Consider the following 20,323-nt stretch of genomic DNA (forward strand, 5'->3'; position numbering starts at 1 on the left):
TTTCCACATCCTTCCCAATATTTGTTGTTTCCTGAGTTGTTAATTTTAGCCATTCTGACAGGTGTGAGGTGGTATCTCATTGTAGTTATGATTTGTATTTCCCTGATGATGAGTGATATTGAGTATCTTTTCATGTGTCTGTTAGCCTTCTGGATGCCGTCTTTGGAAAAATGTCTGTTCATATCCTCTGCCCATTTCTTCATTGGATTATTTATTTTTTGGATGTTGAGTTTGGTAAGTTCTTTATAAATTTTGGATACTAACCTTTTATCCAGTATGTCATTTGTAAATATCTTCTCCCATTCCGTCAGTTGCCTTTTAGTTTTGTTGATTGTTTCCTTCACTGTGCAGAAGCTTTTTATCTTGATGAAGTCCCAATAGTTCATTTTTGCTTTTGTTTCCTTTGTCTCTGGAGACATCTCTAGTAAGAAGTTGCTGCAGTTCTGGTTGCTTTTGTAATTCTTCTCTGTTTTTTCCTTCTTCTCTCACTCTTTTCCCCTGTGGTTTGATGGTTTTCTTTAGTGTTATGGTTCTTTTCTCTTTCTTCTCTTTGTATCTCTGGTAGGTTTTGTTTTATGGTTACCTTAAGGCTCATATATCTTGGCTTATATATGTAGCAGTCTATTTCAAGCTAATGGTCACTTAAGTTTGGATGTATTCTAAAAGTGCTACATTTCTACACCCCTCCCCTCCATGTTTTGTTTAGTGGTTGATGCACTGCTTTTACTATATTTTTGCATTTACCAATGAGATTTTTTTCTTTCTTTCTTTTTTTTCCCCAAAGAGATTTTTTTCTTATTGTATTTTCTTATTTCAAGTTATGGTCATTACTTTTTTCACTTAACATTTCTTGTAGGCCAGTTTAGTGGTGATGAACTTTTTAAATTTTGCTTGCCTAAGAAACTCTTTATCTCTCCTTCAAGTCAGAATTATAACCTTGCCAGGTATAGTATTCTTGGTTGTAGGTTTTTTTCCTTTCAGCACTTTAAATATATCCTGCCATCCCCTTCTGGCCTGCAAAGTTTCTGCTGAAAAATCACCTGATAGCTTTATGGGGTGTCCCTTGTATGTGGATAATTGTTTTTCTCTTGTGGCCTTTAATATTCTTTCTTTATCTTTAAATTTTTCCATTTTAGTTATATGTCTTATTATGAATCTCTTTGGGTTCATCTTGTTTGGGACTCTCTGTAAAGGCTTTCTTCCCCAGGTTAGGGATGTTTTCAGCCATTATTTATTCAAATAATATTCTGTCCCTTTCTCTTTTCCTTCTGGGACCCCAGTAATGTCAGTGTTAGTATGCTTGATATTGTCCCAGAGGTTTCTTAAATTGTCATAATTTTTTAAAACTCTGTTATTGTTGTTGTTCTGATTGGGTAATTTCCACTATTTTTTCTCTCAGTTTGTTGATGCATTCTTCTATATCACCTAATCAGCTGTTGACTTCCCTTAAGTATATTTTTTCATTTCAGTTATTATACTTTTCAGCTCTGATTGGTTCTTTGTTATATTTTCTAACTTTCTGTTGAAATTCTCACTGGGTTCCTCTAGTCTTCGAAGTTCAGTGAGCATCTATCTTTGTGATCATTACTTCGAACTCTTGATCAGGTAAGTTACTTATCTCTGTTTCATTAGAGTTTTTTTTCCTGGGGTTTTATCTTGTTCTTTCACTTGGAATTTACTCCTTTGTCTCCTCATTTGTTTGACTTTCCGTGCTCATTTCTATGAATTACGTGGAACAGGTCTTGAAGTAGTGACCTTGTGTAGGGGTGTGTCCTTTGAGTAGACTGCATGTGCCTGGTAGCTTTGGAAGGCCAGATGGATGGCATATGGGCTGGGGTGTGCCATACCAGGGCTGCTTTGGCAGTGTGGTTGGATTAAGCACAGGGTGGGAAGGTCCTAGAGCATGCTATGTTGGGGCCACCTTCTGAAGATGGTGTGGGACAGGGACCCAGGACACACTGGTGAGGCTCTAGTAGGCTGGCTAGAGTGCCTGGACCCTGTTCTCATTTGTGCTATCAAGGTGGTGGGGGAAGAATTGTGCTCACTGGTATATTTGACCCTGGAGAGGGTTCTGGCAGTTTCCCACCCATTTAGCAGATTCTCTAGGTTAGTGAATGGATTTCCTTCACTTCAAATCTTGTTGCCCTTTAAACAGTTCTTCTTTCACTCTGTGAAAGTGAGTCTGTGAATAGCCCTCCCCCCCACCCCTGCCAGTGATATCCCTCTCTACTGTAGGTTACAGTTACCATTGTTACTGTTTCTCCCTTTCTCCTACCCTTCTCTATCGTTTATTGTGCAGAAGCTGTTCAGTCAGTGTCAGTTCTTCAGGAGGAATTGCTTTATATGTAGGTATACATTCAGTGCATCATGGGAGAAGATGGTCAGGTTCTTCCTACACTGTCATCTTAGACTGCCTTCCTGCTTTACTTTTGATTTCTGATGCTACTGAAGATCATATTTGAAAAGTGAAATATAACATGCCTGAGACTTTCTTTATAAATCTTCTGTTCATTTCCCAATTTGTATCAAAGTGATGCTTCCTTTTCATCAGTCTCATTCTTCTGGGAAGTACCAAGGGTCTCCTGGATCAATCAATATAGCTGATCTTTTCAAATTAAATTGCTTCCATCTTATTGAGTTTGGGCAAAAAATGTTTTAAGCCAAAGGAAAATGTGGATTTGTCTCTATTTTCTCAGGGAATTCTAGTAAATGGAATTTCATCTGTCTAAATTACTGGTATTAAGTGATGACTGTTTCCCATTCTAGCACGTTTTTATTCACCTTTCAAAGTGATATTCTTAGATATATGTTACCAGGAAGTAGATATAATATAAATGCTTATTTTGTTCCCTAAAAGGTAGTTAAGGAGGCTTGTACCTTTGCCAAGTTTCATATGAGGTTCTGATAAACTGTCAAATCTGATACTTGGTATTTATGGTATGGACTGATTTAATCCTTCATAGCTTTATCCTTTAGGATTACCCCTCTCTCTGCCATATTTACTTGCATATGATTTCCCTTAAAGGTTCTCTGGAGGCAAAATTTTTGTGTAAGAAAGTGTACAGTTCCTTCTATGTTATGTCATCCTTAGTGGGTTAGCCTTTTCTTTCTTTCTTTCTTTCTTTCTTTCTTTCTTTCTTTCTTTCTTTCTTTCTTTCTTTCAAGGCATTATAGCTCTCATGGCTGCATCAGAACAAATTAAACTCTTGGAATGTCCCTATTTGACCAAAGTAGGGGCATGTAAAAGGTATTAAACAGTGATTAAATGCTTTGGCCTCTTGGTCACCCAGAGGTGACCTAAACTTCTAGAAATGAACACTGAAGTATTATTTATAAGAATACATGACTGTACTTTGTGGTTAGTCATTTTCTGTATTTTTGTAGCAAACAGAAAAAAGAATACTGTGGGTAAAATTATAGTTGCTTTAGCTAATTTTATCCCAAGGTCTCTAACAGGTTCAGAAGAGGACTAGATAGGAATTTTTGGTGTCATGTCATTGGTTTCCTTCCTTGGTCATATTCTGTTCATTACTTTTTATCAGTAACTTGTATATAAAACAAACATGTTTGAATTCATGTTTGACCCTGAATTAGGAGGAATCTCTCCCAGTAGGCATAACAGAAACAATATATGAAAGAGTTAAAGTCCAAAAGATAAATGTGGTGTAACTAATGTAACTAAACCTGAGTTTAGGTTTTAAAAATCTATCATGTAAGTATAGACTGGAAAGTGATTTACATGAAAAAAAAAAAGCATAGATGTCTTTTTTTTTTTTTTTTAAATTTTTTTTTTTCAACGTTTATTTATTTTTGGGACAGAGAGAGACAGAGCATGAACAGGGGAGGGGCAGAGAGAGAGGGAGACACAGAATCGGAAACAGGCTCCAGGCTCCGAGCCATCAGCCCAGAGCCCGACGCGGGGCTCAAACTCACAGACCGTGAGATCGTGACCTGGCTGAAGTCGGACGCTTAACCGACTGTGCCACCCAGGCGCCCCAGCATAGATGTCTTAATTGATCACAAGCTTAGTAGAAGCTGAGAGTGTGACAGAGTTGCTAAGATGTTTATGGAACTTAACAAGATGGTGATGGTACTGATAAACCATATCCTGCTTACACCGTGTCTGGAGAGTGATGTTTGGATGGGGATGCTTTAGGAGGGACATGGATTTACCAGGTTACAGAAAATGACCTGGTAAGGGGTCATTGATAGAATCGAGCATCATTTTATGTAGGAGAGAAAGGCCTTAATGAAAATGTGATAGCCTTGTCATGTGATAGCTGGGAATTCAGAGGGCAGAACTTGGATGGCTGAATAGAAGTAGAAGACAGAGCTAGCTCAGCATGGGAGTGTTAGGTTGTTTTTGCAAGGAAGAGGCACACAGATTACCTTTTTCCTTTGGTGTTTGGTATAAGGATATTCAGAGAAGTCATGTAATTCACTGCTGACAGCTCTGAGCCTGGAGCCTGTTTCAGATTCTATGCCTCCCTCTCTCTCTGCCCCTCCCCCATTCATGCTCTGTCTCTCTCTGTCTCAAAAATAAATAAACGTTTAAAAAAAAATTTAAAGATCTTCATTCATCATTAAAACTTCTTTGCCATAGACCCCTAACACTGAAAGGAGCCCAAATGATGTGGAATTGGAGTCAACCTGCTTTCTCATTGGAGCAGCAGGTTCTTTGTAAGTTATTTAGGGACACTAAGTTTATGGTTTGCTATTGAATACTCTCCAATACTATGCTTGTGGGACAGTCTTTTAATTTTCTAGGAATGCTTTGTACCCTCTCGTATCCCACCCACTTAAATAGACTAATAACACTTTAGAAGTATTTCTTTTGTAAACTGTACATCTTATGTGTCCCTTCATGAATTTGTATAATCTGAATTATTTAATCTTTTGTTATACACTGGTAGTCAAAAACAAAATTTGGATCAGCCAAACCTGGATCTGAGTTTTGATTTTGTCATTTACTAGCTGTGGACCTTCGGCAGTACCTTAAGCCTGACACTTCACCACCGTGCATTGAGAATTCCTCTGCCATTTAGGATTGTTGTGAGGATTAAAATAAAAATATGTTTTTGGGGCGCCTGGGTGGCGCAGTCGGTTAAGCGTCCGACTTCAGCCAGGTCACGATCTCACGGTCCGTGAGTTCGAGCCCCGCGTCAGGCTCTGGGCTGATGGCTCGGAGCCTGGAGCCTGTTTCCGATTCTGTGTCTCCCTCTCTCTCTGCCCCTCCCCCGTTCATGCTCTGTCTCTGTCTGTCCCATAAATAAATAAAAACGTTGAAAAAAAATTAAAAAAAAAATAAAATAAAAATATGTTTTTAAATAGGGTTTTTAATGTTTTTATTTTATTTTTGAGAGAGAAGACAAGCATGGGAGGGGCAGAGAGAGAGGGAGACAGAGGATCTGAAGCAGGTTCTATGCTGACAGCAGAGAGCCCATGGTGGGACTCGAACTCACAAACTGTGAGATCATGACCTGAGCCAAAGGCAGACGATTAATGACTGAGTCACCCAGATGCCCCCATAATATGTTTTGTTTTAAACATGAAAATACTCAGCACACTTCTCGACATATTCGCAAATAAACATTATTTACATTATGTACATGTTACTGTACAACTGGATCATGTCAAGTGGACAGAATGACCACCCTATGCAAGGCAGTCTTGTAGGCATTTGGGATTCAGCACAGCAACAACAGAAGGGTCCTTCCCTCATAAAGCTTACGTTCTAAGTGGCTTCCTAATAAAAGTAACCATCTGTTATTTCTCAGTTCTTATAGGTCAGAAATTGGAGAGTGGTTCTGTGGGGTGCTTTTATCTTGGGATCCCTCATGAAGTTGCCAAGAGATTTTGCCTGGGGTTGCTAGAGGCTTGGTGGGAGCTGGAGGCTACACTTCCAAGGTGGCTGACCTCACATGGCTGGCAGCTTGGTTCCTCTTTATAGGGACCACTGCACTGGGCATCTTGAGTGCTTTCATGGCACAGGAAATGGCTTCTACCAGAGGGAGCAATTCAGGAAAACAAAGTAGAAACTGCAGTCTTTTAGAACCTGGTCTCAAAAGTCACATGCCCTCATTTCTGCCATGCTTTTTTGGTCACACGGGTCAGCCTGGATTCAGTGTGGGAGGGCACTGCACAAAGGCACAGATACCAGGGGGGAGTAACTCTGTCAGAGGACATCTTGGAGGGTGGGCACCACAGTAAGTCATGAAAGAATTTTATGGGAAGACATTTCCAGGAAGAGAGGAGAGTAAGTGTAAAGACAGGCTAAAAGGGCAAACATGGCTTGAGCACAGTGATTAGGAAGAGGTGAGGTAGATGTGGGCAGATGCTGTAGGGTCTTGAGCAACGTGACAAGAAGTGGTTGTATTGAGAATATAAAGAGTTTTGAGAAAAGAGCGTTACTTGATTTATGCTTTTAAAAGATTATTCTGGCTGCTGAGTGGGGAATTGATTTTATATGGGGCAAGAAAGGAGGAAGGGAGATGAGTTAGGATACCATTACTGTATTCCAGGTGAGAATTACTGTGGCCTGGGCTGGAGTGGTGAGTATCATTCAGTTTACAGATCTAATATAAAGACAGAGCCACCAAGACTTCCTGATGGCTTGGATGTGGAGTGGAGAGGAACTTAGGAGCCATGAATGCCTTCTAAGTCTTTTGCCTGAGCAAAATCTTAAGAATGATAGGGAAGATACAGGGTAGAGGTTAGGAGTGATGGTCAATGGAGCTATTTCTACTCATTCTGGTTGTACTAAGTGTGAGTGGTCTACCTGACATCCAGGTCTATACTGGCCAGAAAATTTTTGATCATGCCTCATTACATGTTTTGATGAATAATTAAGGACTATAACTATTTTATAGTATGAATAAACCAGGTAAAGTCTCATAATTTAAAAAGAATAATTATGTTTGTGGATACTGCAACATGGTTATAGTTCATAATTGGGGGCTAATTTTATCTGCATAAGTAAGTTTGGAACTGTAGTTTTCTTTACTTGTAGTCTGTTTTTTTTTCTGAATCTTAAATTTAAAATACTATATATTAGCCAAAATGTTTTGTACAAATTGTACATGTCAGTATTAAATGCCAATGAAAGTTTAAATTTCTGAAGGTGGTTATGATCGAAATAGTCACTCAGAATGCTTTATAGCAATGCTCTATACTTTTGCAACATAAAACGTTAAAATTTACTCTGTTTTTTCATATTTTTATTTCTCTTGAGGGTGAGGAGTTCTATTTTGCTCTTAAAAATATAAAACTAGGGGCACCTGGGTGGCTCAGTCGGTTAAGCGGCCGACTTCGGCTCAGGTCATGATCTCGCGGTCTGTGAGTTTGAGCCCCGCATCGGGCTCTGTGCTGACAGCTCAGAGCCTGGAGCCTGTTTCAGATTCTGTGTCTCCCTGTCTCTGACCCTCCCCCGTTCATGCTCTGTCTCTCTCTGTCTCAAAAATAAATAAAAACGTTAAAAAAATTAAAAAAAATGTAAAACTAATAACAATTCAAATAATACAGAGTTAGATATTGGAAAAAATCAGGTAACTAAAACCCCCCTTTACCACGTGTCATTCAATGTGTGCTCTAGCAAAACATAATATCCCTAAATAGGAACCTCTGCTAGAAGTTCAATAAATATTCTTCCACATTGTCTTATGCACAGTGCATTCACATACATACATGTGTGCTCACATACACATTTATACTTTTTTAAAACATAAAATTTAGGGGTGCCTGGGTGGCTCAGTTGGTTAAATTTCCAACTCTTGATTTCTGCTCAGGTCATGATCTCACAGTTTGTGAGTTCAAGCCCTGTGTCTGGCTCTGCGTTGACAGCATGGAGCCTGCTTGGGATTCTAGCTCTCTCTCTGCCCCTCCCCCACTGGCACTGTCTGTCTCTATCAAAATAAATAAATAAACTTTAAAGAAAAAACGTAAAATTTATATACAACTTGCTCTTTTCACTTACAAATTGTCTCTTGAAGATCTTTCTCTGTCATCATTAAATATTTTATACAGCACTTTATTTAACTGTTTATTGATACATATTCAAGATTTTTGGAGTTTTTATTGTTACAGTGCTAAAGTTTTATTGTTACAGGACATGTTTGGTCATTATTTGACAGATGTATATTTATGCTAATACGCCATTATTTCTGTAGAACAGACACAGAAGTAAATTTCTGAGTCAGAAGATAGGTACACAACTAATTTTGATGGGCACACCATTAATTTACCCTCCGAGAAGTAGACCCAATTTATTTTCACACCCTTTTGTCTGGTTCCATATCTACACTTGTTATTAATCGTATTTTCTGTTTTCATTTTTACCATTCTAAGGAGCAAAACTTTTATACTGTTTTAGTTTTCATTTTCCTCAATAGTTTTCTTTTTTCTTTTAGAAAGCTTTTATTTTTAAGTAATTTCTGTACCCAGAGTGGGGCTCGAACTTACAACCCCAAGACCAAGAGTTGCATGCTCTACCGACTGAGCCAGCCGGGCGCCTCTCAGTGCTTTTCATTGACTTTATGTTTTCTCAGCTCCTTTAGAAGAAAATATTCAATAAATTGTTTTATGTAGAAAGTGAACATAAAATATTTGAATGCAGTCATTGGAAAAAACCAGAGAGGTAGAAAGTGAAACGTGTGAGGAAGAGTAAAGGCCTAAAATGTGGCAAAACAAGGTGGTATAGAGAGAAGGCAGAAACAGTGTGGAGGTGAAGGCTGTGGGCTAGGGTTGTGGGCAGAAGTGTAAAATAAAAGTAAAGTTTGGGAGACGGGTTTGGAAAAAATTCTAACCACTGTGAAACTGAAGGCCCAGTCCTGGAGGGAACACCATGCCCCTGCCATCAGTTGCAAGGAGGGAGGAGCTGACAGCTAGAGGGGCTCTCTTCCTTATCCTCCAAGGGATACATTACTCTGGGTTTTAAAGGAATTTTTTTTTAAGTTTATTTGTTTATTTTGAGAGAGAGAGACAGCATGAGTGGGGGAGGGACAGAGAGAGAGAGACAGACAGACAGAGAATCCCAAGCAGGCACCTTGCTGCCAGCACAGAGCCTGACGCAGGGGCTTGAACTCACGAAATCATGAGATCATGACCTTAGCCCAAACCAAGAGTTGGATGCTTGACCAACTGAGCCACCCAGGTGCCCCTTAAAGGCATTTTTATCTGCAAGAGTCTACCAGTAGGAAAAATTAGAAGTGTCTGGCTGAGGTAGACTTCCAGTTAAGGATGAGGATTTGACTGAAAATTGTTTCCTTTATAGGAATGGGCAGATTCATCACACTGAACTTGCACAAGAATATATATTTCATTGTTAGCTTTTTGTAATTGTTATGTACAATTGTAAAATTTAAACTATGAAAGTATGCAGATCATGTGAGATGTTTCAGATCATCTGGGACCAGGTTGTCTCAGTGACACAAACTGCAAACAGAGCACATGTTGTTTTGGTCTTTGTTGTTTAAAATTGAGCACTAATGCATAGTTGGCATTCTTTTGTGCCACTTTTACTTTCTAGGGTATAAACATGAAGCATGGAGTCTGTGAAATGCTATAAAATATGACCTATAAAATAGTTTAATTCATATCATCTTTAAAGGATCACTTCATTGTTCAGCTTCTCCTTAATTTCACTTTAGTTTAAAAAAAGTGACTTCAAATGAATGATTCAAACCAGATTAAGTATGTGATTAATATGTGATTTTTAAAAAACAAATGGCAATTGCAGTATATAGAGACCCAATAATTTTTTTGCTTTAAAACTTAGGTTTTGCTGTTGTCTAAATGTCTTAGAGACTGATTTGAAATACACCTAGGTTATGACTTAATAATGTTCATTGTGAAAGAAAATCAAGGGAAAAAACTGAGAATTACCTTACTTTAGATTTTATGGGTGTTCCTTTCTTGTGACTAACTATAATCTCATTGGAAAATGAACATTAAAGTTAGCAATAAAGAGACAAAGTTAGTTATTATAACGAACTATTCGTGAAACCATAGAAGTAGATGAATATAGGATGACATTTATTTTTAAATAATTTTTTAATTATTAAGTTTTAAATAATTTTTAGTTATTTTCAATATTTTAAAAATAATTTTATTTATTTTTTTTTTCCACTTTTTTTTTTTTTTTTAATTTATTTTTGGGACAGAGAGAGACAGAGCATGAATGGGGGAGGGGCAGAGAGAGAGGGAGACACAGAATCGGAAACAGGCTCCAGGCTCTGAGCCATCAGCTCTGAGCCATCAGCCCAGAGCCTGACACGGGGCTCGAACTCACGGACCGCGAGATCGTGACCTGGCTGAAGTCGGCCGCTTAACCGACTGCGCCACCCAGGCGCCCCAAAAATAATTTTAAATAATTTTAAAGTTTATTTATTTTGAGAGAGAGCACGAGCAGGGAAGGGGCAAAGAGAGAGGGAGAGAGAGAAGAACCCCAAGCAAGCTCTGCACTGTCAGCACAGAGCCCGATGTGGGGCTCCATCTCACAACAGTAAGATCATGACCTGAGCTGAAATCAAGAGTCAGGCACTTAACTAACTAAGCCACCCAGATGCCCCTGGTTATTTTTTAACAGTAAGTCTTTTCAGGGAGATAACTGGACAAGCTTGTATAAATCCTTCAGAGTCTTAAGAGAACAAAAAATTATCTAGTTACTTATTTCTTCATTCCCAATGTATTTTCCCTCTAGAGCCTACATTGAGGGAGCAAGTACTTAATATAATATTAATAGATAATATTAGACAATAATAGTGTAGTAAACATTTATCCCAAACTAGCATTGACTAAATTCTTTAGCTCTATCGATACCTTTAGTTCTCATGACAACCGTGTGAGATAGATACCCCTGTTACCATCCCCACTTATAGACAGGAAATGGAATCACAGAAAATGAAATAATGTGCCCGGTGCTACACTACTAAGGGACACAGATAGGACTTTAACTCAGACAGGATGGGATCCGGGTAGTCCAATTCTTTTTTTTTTTTTCTTTTTAATGTTTATTTATTTATTTGGAGGGAGGGAGGGAGAGAGAGAGAGAGAGAGAGAGAGAGAGAGAGAGAGAGAGAGATCTAGCAGGGGAGGGCAGAGAGAGAGGGAGACAGAATCCCAAGGAGGCTCAGTGTGGAGCCCGATGTGGGGCTTGAACCCATGAACCATGAGATCATGACCTGAACCGAAATCAAGAGCCGGATGCTTAACTAACTGAGTCACCCAGACGCCCCCAGGTAGTCCAATTCTTAAGGCTTAATCATGGTGTTCTGTCTTGAGTGTATTTGTACTGCATTTGTGGAGATAATGGAAGAGAGTCTTAAAATATAAACAGACTTCAGCTAACAGACATTTAAACTATGTGTGACCTGTTTGTATTGTGATGAATTTGCATTATCGTACACATTATTTGAAAGTCAGAAGATATAAATGCAATTCTAGATCAAGTTATCATTCAAAAGCCATTGCTTATTAGCATAGATTCCAGGGATTGGTAAACATTTTCTATAAAGGGCCTGATAGTAAGTATGTGATCACATTCCATCTCTTTTGTATATTCTTATTTTTCCTTTAAAAATAGAAAAATCATTCTTAGGTCTCAGGCTGTGCCAAAAGCAAGCTGCTGGCTCACTTTGGCCTATGGGCCATATTTTGCTTATCCCTGGTATCAACTCAGGGGCATATAGGTTTAGACTCTCCCTCTGCTTGAGAAAATGCCTGCCTGAGGATATTTTGGCTTTCAGGGATACCTGTAATTCTCTACCCACCTCTTGCTGAACATTTGATGCCTTTCTAAACACAGAAGGTATCAGAGAATGGTGACCGCCTGAGTCCACAGGGGTATAAGGCAAAAGTTACAGAATGAGATGTACAGAGCTTTGAGCATTCTGAAATCCAATATTCTGGAATTTTTTCTCAGGATGATGATTTAAGCCACTATGAAAAATCCTGACTTTAAGGAATCCTCTGTAACAGATATACATAGTTTCATCTGCATTCAGTGAACCTCTATTCCAGAGGGCTTTCCTCACCTCTGCTTTGCTCTGACTGAGTTTATGGAGATAAATATATATTTACCTATCTATTTATTTGTTTATTCCTTTTCCTTGATTGTTCTAGAGCTCTCACTAAACAAGAGGTTTTGAAAACAAGCTTCTTGAGCAATAAAGTGGAAAATATGTTTTGGTAGTTTGAAATGGTAATGTATGTTTCTGAGCATTTTAGTTAGAGATAGTTGTTTTGAGACTAGGAGAACTGGTTTATCCAGTGTCAGTGACCTGAGTAAGAGGGTTATGTATATTAGCTCGAAATTTTGGTAATGGAGCAGTTGCATAGAAATTTTTCTTTTTAAGAAAATGATCCCATTTTATATGTATAAATGAACATTTGTATGGGCAGAAATTTTGTTATCTCTCTCCTGAAGTTCCCTTCCAAAAGCAAAATTGCCAAGTATTGAAAGGCAAGGAATTTCTTCCTAGGTATACAGTTTGCTGATTGACTAGTTGGATGCAACTTACTGTGTGAGGCTTTCTTCATAATTATGTATATCTGGAGTGTATATTCTTTCTAAAGAATATTCTTTAAGTATAATGTACCTTAAAATGATAACCTGACTTGATCAGTTCTTTTTTTTCTTTTCAGAAAGTATCTGTATGTCACGTCTTCTTTTAAAGGAGCATTTAAAAATGAAGTTGAAAAGGCAGAAGAAGCAGTAAAGATTGGTATGTAATTATCTATGTCCTACATCTCGTTGTTCATTCACTCAGCCAACATTAATTGTACCTTTATTCTGAGATATATACTGTTATAGCGTTGTAGGAATGACCACAATTAATCGAACTCCTGCCTCTAAGGAGCTTCATAACACATTTTTCTGTCTCTGGCTTTGTTGAATTATGACATATTAATTAAAGGTATGTTATTATATTTTTACTTATTATTATTTAATTTCTATTATTCCAAATACACACTTGGAACTAGATTGATATATATTAGAAACTCTGGTTGGCATGATGCCGAGTTAGATCATTTTCGAGACTCGCCTTATACCCACTTTAAGAAGGAATGTTCTACACATTCATTCCGCCCCCCCCCCCCAAAGAGGACAAAGCCATATTTTTCCAGCGATCCAAAAGCAAGGAGTAACTTTAATGTATATTTCACAGATTGTAGAGAGTTTTTAGTCAGCCGAACATTCAGTCATAACCCTTTAATTTGTAGGTATATAGTTATGCCCTGTCAATTATAGTATCTAAGAGGAAGCCCATTGTGGCTACCTGCACCGAGAATGTGTGAAAGCTGTGGAAAGAACATAGGATTTTCTGAGATTATTATTTGGAAGCCATTCCCACTGGTCCTGGTCATAATGTATATACACACTGCTCACTTAAAATTGATTAAAAGAACTTTCTGATGTTGTAATTATCTTGCTTCTGCTTCCAGCTGAACGTGTATTGAAACAAGCACAAATCACAGTAAACCAGCCTGACAGAACTTCTTTGTCTTCTGCCAAGGTATGACATATAGTCTTCCTAAATGGCCAAGTGTCATTTGCTTTTTCCTGTACACAGTTGTCTCTTATCATTTACTTCCTAAACTGATAAACACAGACAAGCTCCGAAGCTTAAGTTGATTTTAACCCAGGTAAACAGAGCAGAGGCATGCAGAGAAAGGAGAGGGTACTCAGCAGTGAGAGAAGGCTGAGTCTGAGCAAAGATGAGCAACGTGGGGTGAATTTGGAACAGTGGGGAAGAGCACTGCAGCTCATTTCTTTAAAATGAAAAGAAAAGTAATATGAGAAAGAGAGAAAATAATGAAAAACTAGCAGAAAAAAGCAGCCTATCAAGTTTCCTTGAAAATATCTTTTCAAATTATTGCTCCCTATGCACCTGAATAAATGGGAAACGCAAGGAGAAGACTAATAAGCCATCCTTTTTTCTGGTGCTAGGAATTATGTGCTATAATTATGAATATTAATAACTACTTCCAGCTTACAAAGCTTTTTTCTTATGAGTTGCTCCACATAGTTCGTAAACATTTTCTATATTCCTTGCAATGCACCCATGAGTAAGATAGGTTATAAAGAACTATTATTATTAATTATAATGCATGGCAACCAAGAAGAAGAATATTGCTTCAGGACATGTAGGTTTGTTTTTACCAAAAATGCGGTGCAAAGCTTTCTACCAGGGTAAATTATGAAGCAGCATTTTATTTACTTGCATATAAAAGGATAAATAGGTATATGGAGAAAAAAAATGCTTTACTTCACTTTTCCTTCATTCTCTTCTTCAGACTCAGTGTAGGAATCCTTTCCGTGATTCGCCCTTAAACTTTCAAGGACCAGGGCTGAGTTTGATAAAGAGCTCTCTCATATCAAATGATCATGAATAGGGAATGAAATCCAAGAGTAGCATGAGATAATGTCCCAAAGCTACCTATGGCCTTCCCAAAATTCTCTTACTTTTTTCTTTTCACTTATTTTAAAGTAAATGTAGACCTATCTTACTGTTATTGATTTTTTAAAGAAAGGTTTAAGCTTTTTTTTATTTTGTCTCAAAGAAATCAATTTCCTTGGCTTTATGTATTTGAGAAACAAGAGAAGCAGATGCTTTTTAATGGGTCAGGACCTTTCTTTCTTCTTGCCTTAGGCTTACCTCTCATTGCCTCTTTATGCTCTAAGTGCATTGACAGGAGGGGGGGGGGGTGTCTTTGACCATCTTGCTTTGTTGCTGGGCAAAGAGAGCAAAGCAGAATGACCTTGGCTTTTGACCTCTTAAATTCCTCTAGGCAGTTGAGTGGTTGAATTTGAAGTGAAATACTTACAAATCAGTTACCATTTGCTTTTACTTTAAAGTCAGTGAAAATAATGTTCAGTCAGTGGTATATTCACCAAATGAGATGCCCATCTTTTACATCAGGTAGATGGAGCACATTAAAAATCTGTTATTATTTGTGAAATTATAATAATGCATTATTTCTTTTCTGCCTGGTTAGAGTTAGTGTACTAGAGATAGGGCAGTGAATGAGCCAGTATATCAAATTAAGAGAAGACAAGAAAGACAGGTGGGCATTGGTATTCAGGTACTCTGAAAGGGAGAAAGCCTAGGGATGGGATATCCTATAAAGGGAAAAGCTTGGGGAGTATCAAGGGTATCTGGAACTTGATAATAAAGAAGATGTTTTCTTATGGTGACTGACAAAAATTTTTAATAACTTTTTTTTTTCTGAAAGATGCCACAGTACTTGATCATGTGATTTAGCATTTTGTTGTTGTTGTTGTTGTTCTCACAAGCAAAAGTCAGAGTCTAGGTACATGGAATGACTTTTCCAAGCTTTTGTGTAGTTTGTGTGAAAGCCAGTGTGACATTACAGGGAGAAATAGCTCTTTAAAAGACAGAGAACATTGGATTATGTGCAAAAAGGGAACCATGGGCCAGGAGTTGGTGTGTCCCCCTAGCTATTAGAATGGAATCATTTATCAAGTATTTATTGTCTACCATTATACAATTGCATTAGGCAATGTGACCTATCACTGTTACCCTTGTGAAACATTTGGGTAATGGGATAATAAATATCAGTTCAGCTTTCATTAATTTAATAGAATTATGTTCTCTCCTAACCAAATGTACTTCTCCAGGATGTATTACAGAAAGCTTTGGAAGATGTTGAAGCAAAGCATACGATTCTTAAAGTGAAACAGAGGTAAGATGTAAGATTTTCTGTTTGCCAGAATCCTTTGCACTTTGATAAAGCAAATTCTGATTTCTGAGGAGGCAGATTTGGTGGTTAATGTGATAACTTCTCTTTCTCAGCCTATGACATCTTATTATATTAAGCGTAATATGGTCAAAATCCCCCAACCGCAAAATCAATGAAGGTATTTATAAAATATATATTTGCATGCATACATATGTTTACATAATATTAAAACTTCTGAATACAGGGTGAAAAATTAGCTCAGTGTCCTGTTGAAGAAGTGAACTCTGCCCAGAGGATCAGCTGACAACTTTACTTTTTTTTTGCCCTTTGGCAGACACAGCCCTCTGGAGGGTTGGTTCTGGTTTCTTCTCTCTTCTAGTACTTGCATAAAATTTAAGATGTTTAGAAAATGTTTCAAATACATGTACCACATATATAGTTAAGATACAAATAGCAACCCTAAATTACAAAACCATTATTTACATTTGGAAGGTTGACTTGGTCTCCAGCTTGGGTGTTAAACAAGTTAAACTGAGAATAATCAGAGTTGTCTGGGTAAGGTCAGTCTTTGAAAACTGGGATAACTTTGAGAAACTAATTTTTAGGGAAGCATTACTAGTTTCCAGAATTATTGTTTGTGAACTATGAAGTGCTATATAACCATAACTTTCCTCAAACCTAAATTTGAAGTGTTAACTATGCATTTATCAAAATAAGTACTAAATAAATCCATAGAAATCTATATTAAAAAACAAGGTCCTCTGGGGCGCCTGGGTGGCTCAGTCGGTTGAGCGGCCGACTTCAGCTCAGGTCATGATCTCACAGCTGGTGAGTTCGAGCCCCGCATTGGGCTCTGTGCTGACAGCTCAGAGCCTGGAGCCTGCTTTCGATTCTGTGCCTCCCTCTCTGTCTCTCTGCTCTTCCCCCACTCATGCTCTCTCTCTCTCAAAAATAAATAAACATTAAAAAAAAATTAAAAAAAAAAACAAGGTCCTCTATTTTTTTTAAGTTTTTATTTAAATTCTAGTTAACGTACAGTATAACATGAGTTTCAGGTGTACAATAGAGTGATTCAACAGCTCCATTCAACACCTGGTGCTCGTCACAACAGGTGCACTCCTGAATCTATTTTACCCATTCCCTCACCCTCTTCACCCCTGGTAACCCTTAGTTTGTTCTCTATAGTTAAGAGTCTGTTTCTTCTTGGATGGTCTCTTTCTTTCTTTTTCTCATTGCTCATTTGTTTTGTTTCTTAAATGCCACATATGAATCAAAGAATATGCTATTTGTCTTTCTCTGAGTGCCTTATTTCACTTAACATTATACTCTTGCTTCATCCATGTCATTGTAAATGACAATATTTCATTATATATATGTATATATAAGGAATATATATATGTGTGTGTGTGTGTGTGTGTGTGTGTGTGTGTGTGTGTATATGGAATACTTCTTTCTCCACTCATCAGTCCATTTGACTTAGGCTATTTCTATAGCAAAGCCTTCTTTAAAGTCTTGAGAAAGAAAACTCTGGTTGATGAATTGTTTGTAGTTACATTTGTATGTATGAAAGGTGATTGACCTATATTTTATTAATAATAATGCCAGCTAGTTGGTATGAACTTTTTTTTATAGCAAAATGCTTTTATTACAAATTTGAAGAGAATCAGCATGCCATTTACTGTTGCAGAGTGATGCTGTCATATTCTGCAACATCCTGTTTTGGGGTCCCTTACATAGTCAGTATTCTTTTTTGTTGAAGAGTAAGGATTTAATATTGAGTACACATTTTTGAGAACAAATGTGATTTGTATGTATTGAACCCAGCAAGTATGTGCTTTTAAAATGTATATGTTAATCCCAGTCAGTAATTCCCTCATAAAGTCTAATGTGCCCTATATTATGTCCATGTAGAAGGGCTAATTAGGACTTTTTCTTTGTCCTTTAATGATAGATGTATTTAGCCAGTCCAGTAAGCATATTATGTCAGTTATAGTGGCACGTAGTTATAATTTGAAAAGAAAAAGCTGTGTTTGTGGAATGAGACCTACAAGATGGGTGGAGGGGAAGAATTATATTTGGTACCATTCTTGGTACGAAAGGAAAATAACATTGGTGAGGCACCTAATCTGTTCCAGCTTTATACTTGACATTATTTCTTCTAGTCCTCCTGACATCCCAAATGGCTAGGTAGGTATTCTTCCCATTTTTCAGATGGGACAGAAAGTTGAAGTGACTCATCCATAGTCACACAGCTGTTACAGAGATGAGTTTGTTTTTGAAGCCAAGCCTGTCTTTCCAGTTCTTATATTCAGGTGTTTTTCATAGCTCCAAGCAGCTTCCTGTTACTATGGTTGTTTCTATCATATCCTGCTATGTCTCAATTTCTGCTTTTACACTTTTAATAGAAAAGTCACATAAAACATAATATTGCAAGACAGAGTAAGAAAAACAGGAGCTCATGTCTGTTGCCCTTGTAAACTTGGCTTTATTAACTTTGATTTTGGACAAAGAGAAAGCTAAAGAGTATTTTTTGGCATAGTCCAATCTATATAGGATATTTAGAGGCTTGAGGACACGTTGAAAGTTAGAAATCACATCCAGGGTAAAAAATACTGAAATTTTAAAATAGTCAAACCATCATTTTTTAAAAATGTTGCATGTTCCTATTAGTCCACTTAACATTTCACAAATCTTGTGGCATTTTCTAGTTCTTGTAAATTTAAGTTGGCAAGGCTGTTTTTTAATCTAGGAATGCTTGTGTTTGACTGGTATGGCCATCATGTTTATGCAAAATACTTGGCTACACAAAGATATTGAGTGTACCCACTAGGTTTTGCAAAATACCTGGGTATTTTACATTTAGTTCCTTTGATGTTTACCTTCTCAGTTTAATTATTAGCAGTTTGTAAACTATATATTTCTATCTAATAAAAACCTGTTTTTAAACTTTTCTAAATATAATGCTAGAGAATTAAAAAAAGCAAGGACTCTCTGCCTGTTCTTTGGAGTGAACATAGAAAATCGAAGCCAAGCTGGGATGTTCATTTACAGTAATAACCGCCTGATCAAAATGCATGAGAAAGTGGGCCCACAGTTGAAACTGAAGTCCTTGTAAGTATATTTTTGTTTTCAGAGGCATAGGCAGGATGAGGGAGGTTGCGGTAAGATTCTGTCTTTGGAGTTAGATGAGTGATTAATCATAATGGGAGCAGGTGTCCTGTCCTCCGTTCACCCTTCCCATCAATGCGCAGGCATTAATATGCCTAATTTATAATATTGGCACAACTATATGCCTGCTTGAAGGAAAAGCACACTTGGGAAATTTTTCTAATACATTTCCTGAGAAACTTGATGTTTTACCATTTCTTGAACCATCTCCTCAGGTTAGGATTTTAATATTTTACCGATGTAAAAATAATACAAGCATAATAAGGAAATTTTAGGAAAGAAAAGTCCATAGTCTTATAAAGCAACCCTGTTAACATTTTGTGCAACCTTTATGTATATGAGTTCTTGGCAGTTACCTGCTTGAGCGTGTATTACTAACCCTCTCTAACCTATTTGGATTCCAGAGTAATACATTCTGGTGCTTTCCTGATGGTCCAAAACTCCATGTGCTGCTTTCATGAATTATGTAGACAGTCAGACAGGGTAATTGTGACCAGTAAAATGGATCAGGGGTCAAACAGAATTCTTGTGATTAATAGAATGGCTCAGGGGACCATTTTTCATCTTATTTCTCACTCTCTAGGAATTAGCAGTTCATTCATTTGTTCACTCAACAAACACTTGAACTGCAGTGTCATGTGCCAGGCACTGTACTAAGCTCTGCACACAAGATGGTGAAGACCTCCTACCCTTTGGCAAAGAACTTATAGTCCAGTGAAAGGAACAAGTATATAAATACATATTTTTCATATTATGTGGCAACAGTAAGAATGATCTTTAAAAAAATTAGTTTATTCTCTTGCTTAAAACACCAATGGATATAGAATAGAACTGGTTACTATGGTCTTCCAGTGATCTGGCCTCTGCCTGGCCCTGTGATGGCCCACCTGTACCCACCCTTTCACTACATTCTCCTCACACCAGCCAGCTTCCAGTGTATCACATATCCTAAGCTCACTCCTGTCTTACAGCCTTGGTTCTTGAATCTTCTGTCCTCAGATCTCCTTACTGCTGGCCTGAGTGTGTTACTTAGGCACTTAACTAAAGTCCCCTCCACAGGAAGGTCTTCCTGCACTGTCTAATAAAGTCAGCTGCTGCCATTGGCCCCTCCCCCTTGTTACTCTGCACAAGTTATAGCACCTGCTTTGTTTTCCTCCTACCACTTATCACCATCTGAAATGATCTGGTCACCCTTACTGCCTGTTACCCCTCAATAGAAGAGAAACTTTATAGACAGGGGCCTTATTTTTCTTATTCAGTACTGTATACCCAGTTTCTGGAATAGGATGCATCCATCCTGAACCGGGATGGATGGATGGATGGATGGATGGATGGACGGATAGATGGATGAACATGTGCTACAGGCAAGCATGAGGTGCAAAAAGAGCACTTGGGAAGAGTAGTAAACCAAACTGGGGGAAGTTGAGTCACACTTCCTGGAAGAAATGATGCCCAA

At 37.8% G+C, this 20,323-nt stretch overlaps 1 protein-coding gene across 1 annotated transcript in view; it reads left to right on the forward strand.

Annotated features, from left to right (window-relative positions):
- The window catches only part of MORC1 (MORC family CW-type zinc finger 1), a 167,044-nt gene that overhangs the window by 48,065 nt on the left and 98,656 nt on the right, over positions 1 to 20,323 (forward strand). The window contains exons 10-13 of the mRNA XM_086675499.1: positions 12,640 to 12,719; positions 13,441 to 13,511; positions 15,638 to 15,702; positions 18,667 to 18,810. Of these exons, the coding sequence (XP_086531625.1) occupies positions 12,640 to 12,719; positions 13,441 to 13,511; positions 15,638 to 15,702; positions 18,667 to 18,810 (360 nt within the window). The remainder of the gene's footprint in view (positions 1 to 12,639; positions 12,720 to 13,440; positions 13,512 to 15,637; positions 15,703 to 18,666; positions 18,811 to 20,323) is intronic.

The sequence above is a fragment of the Puma concolor genome, chromosome C2, assembly GCF_028749965.1.
Source record: "Puma concolor isolate L17-30 chromosome C2, mPumCon1.1.hap2, whole genome shotgun sequence".
NCBI classification, from domain to species: Eukaryota; Metazoa; Chordata; class Mammalia; order Carnivora; family Felidae; genus Puma; species Puma concolor.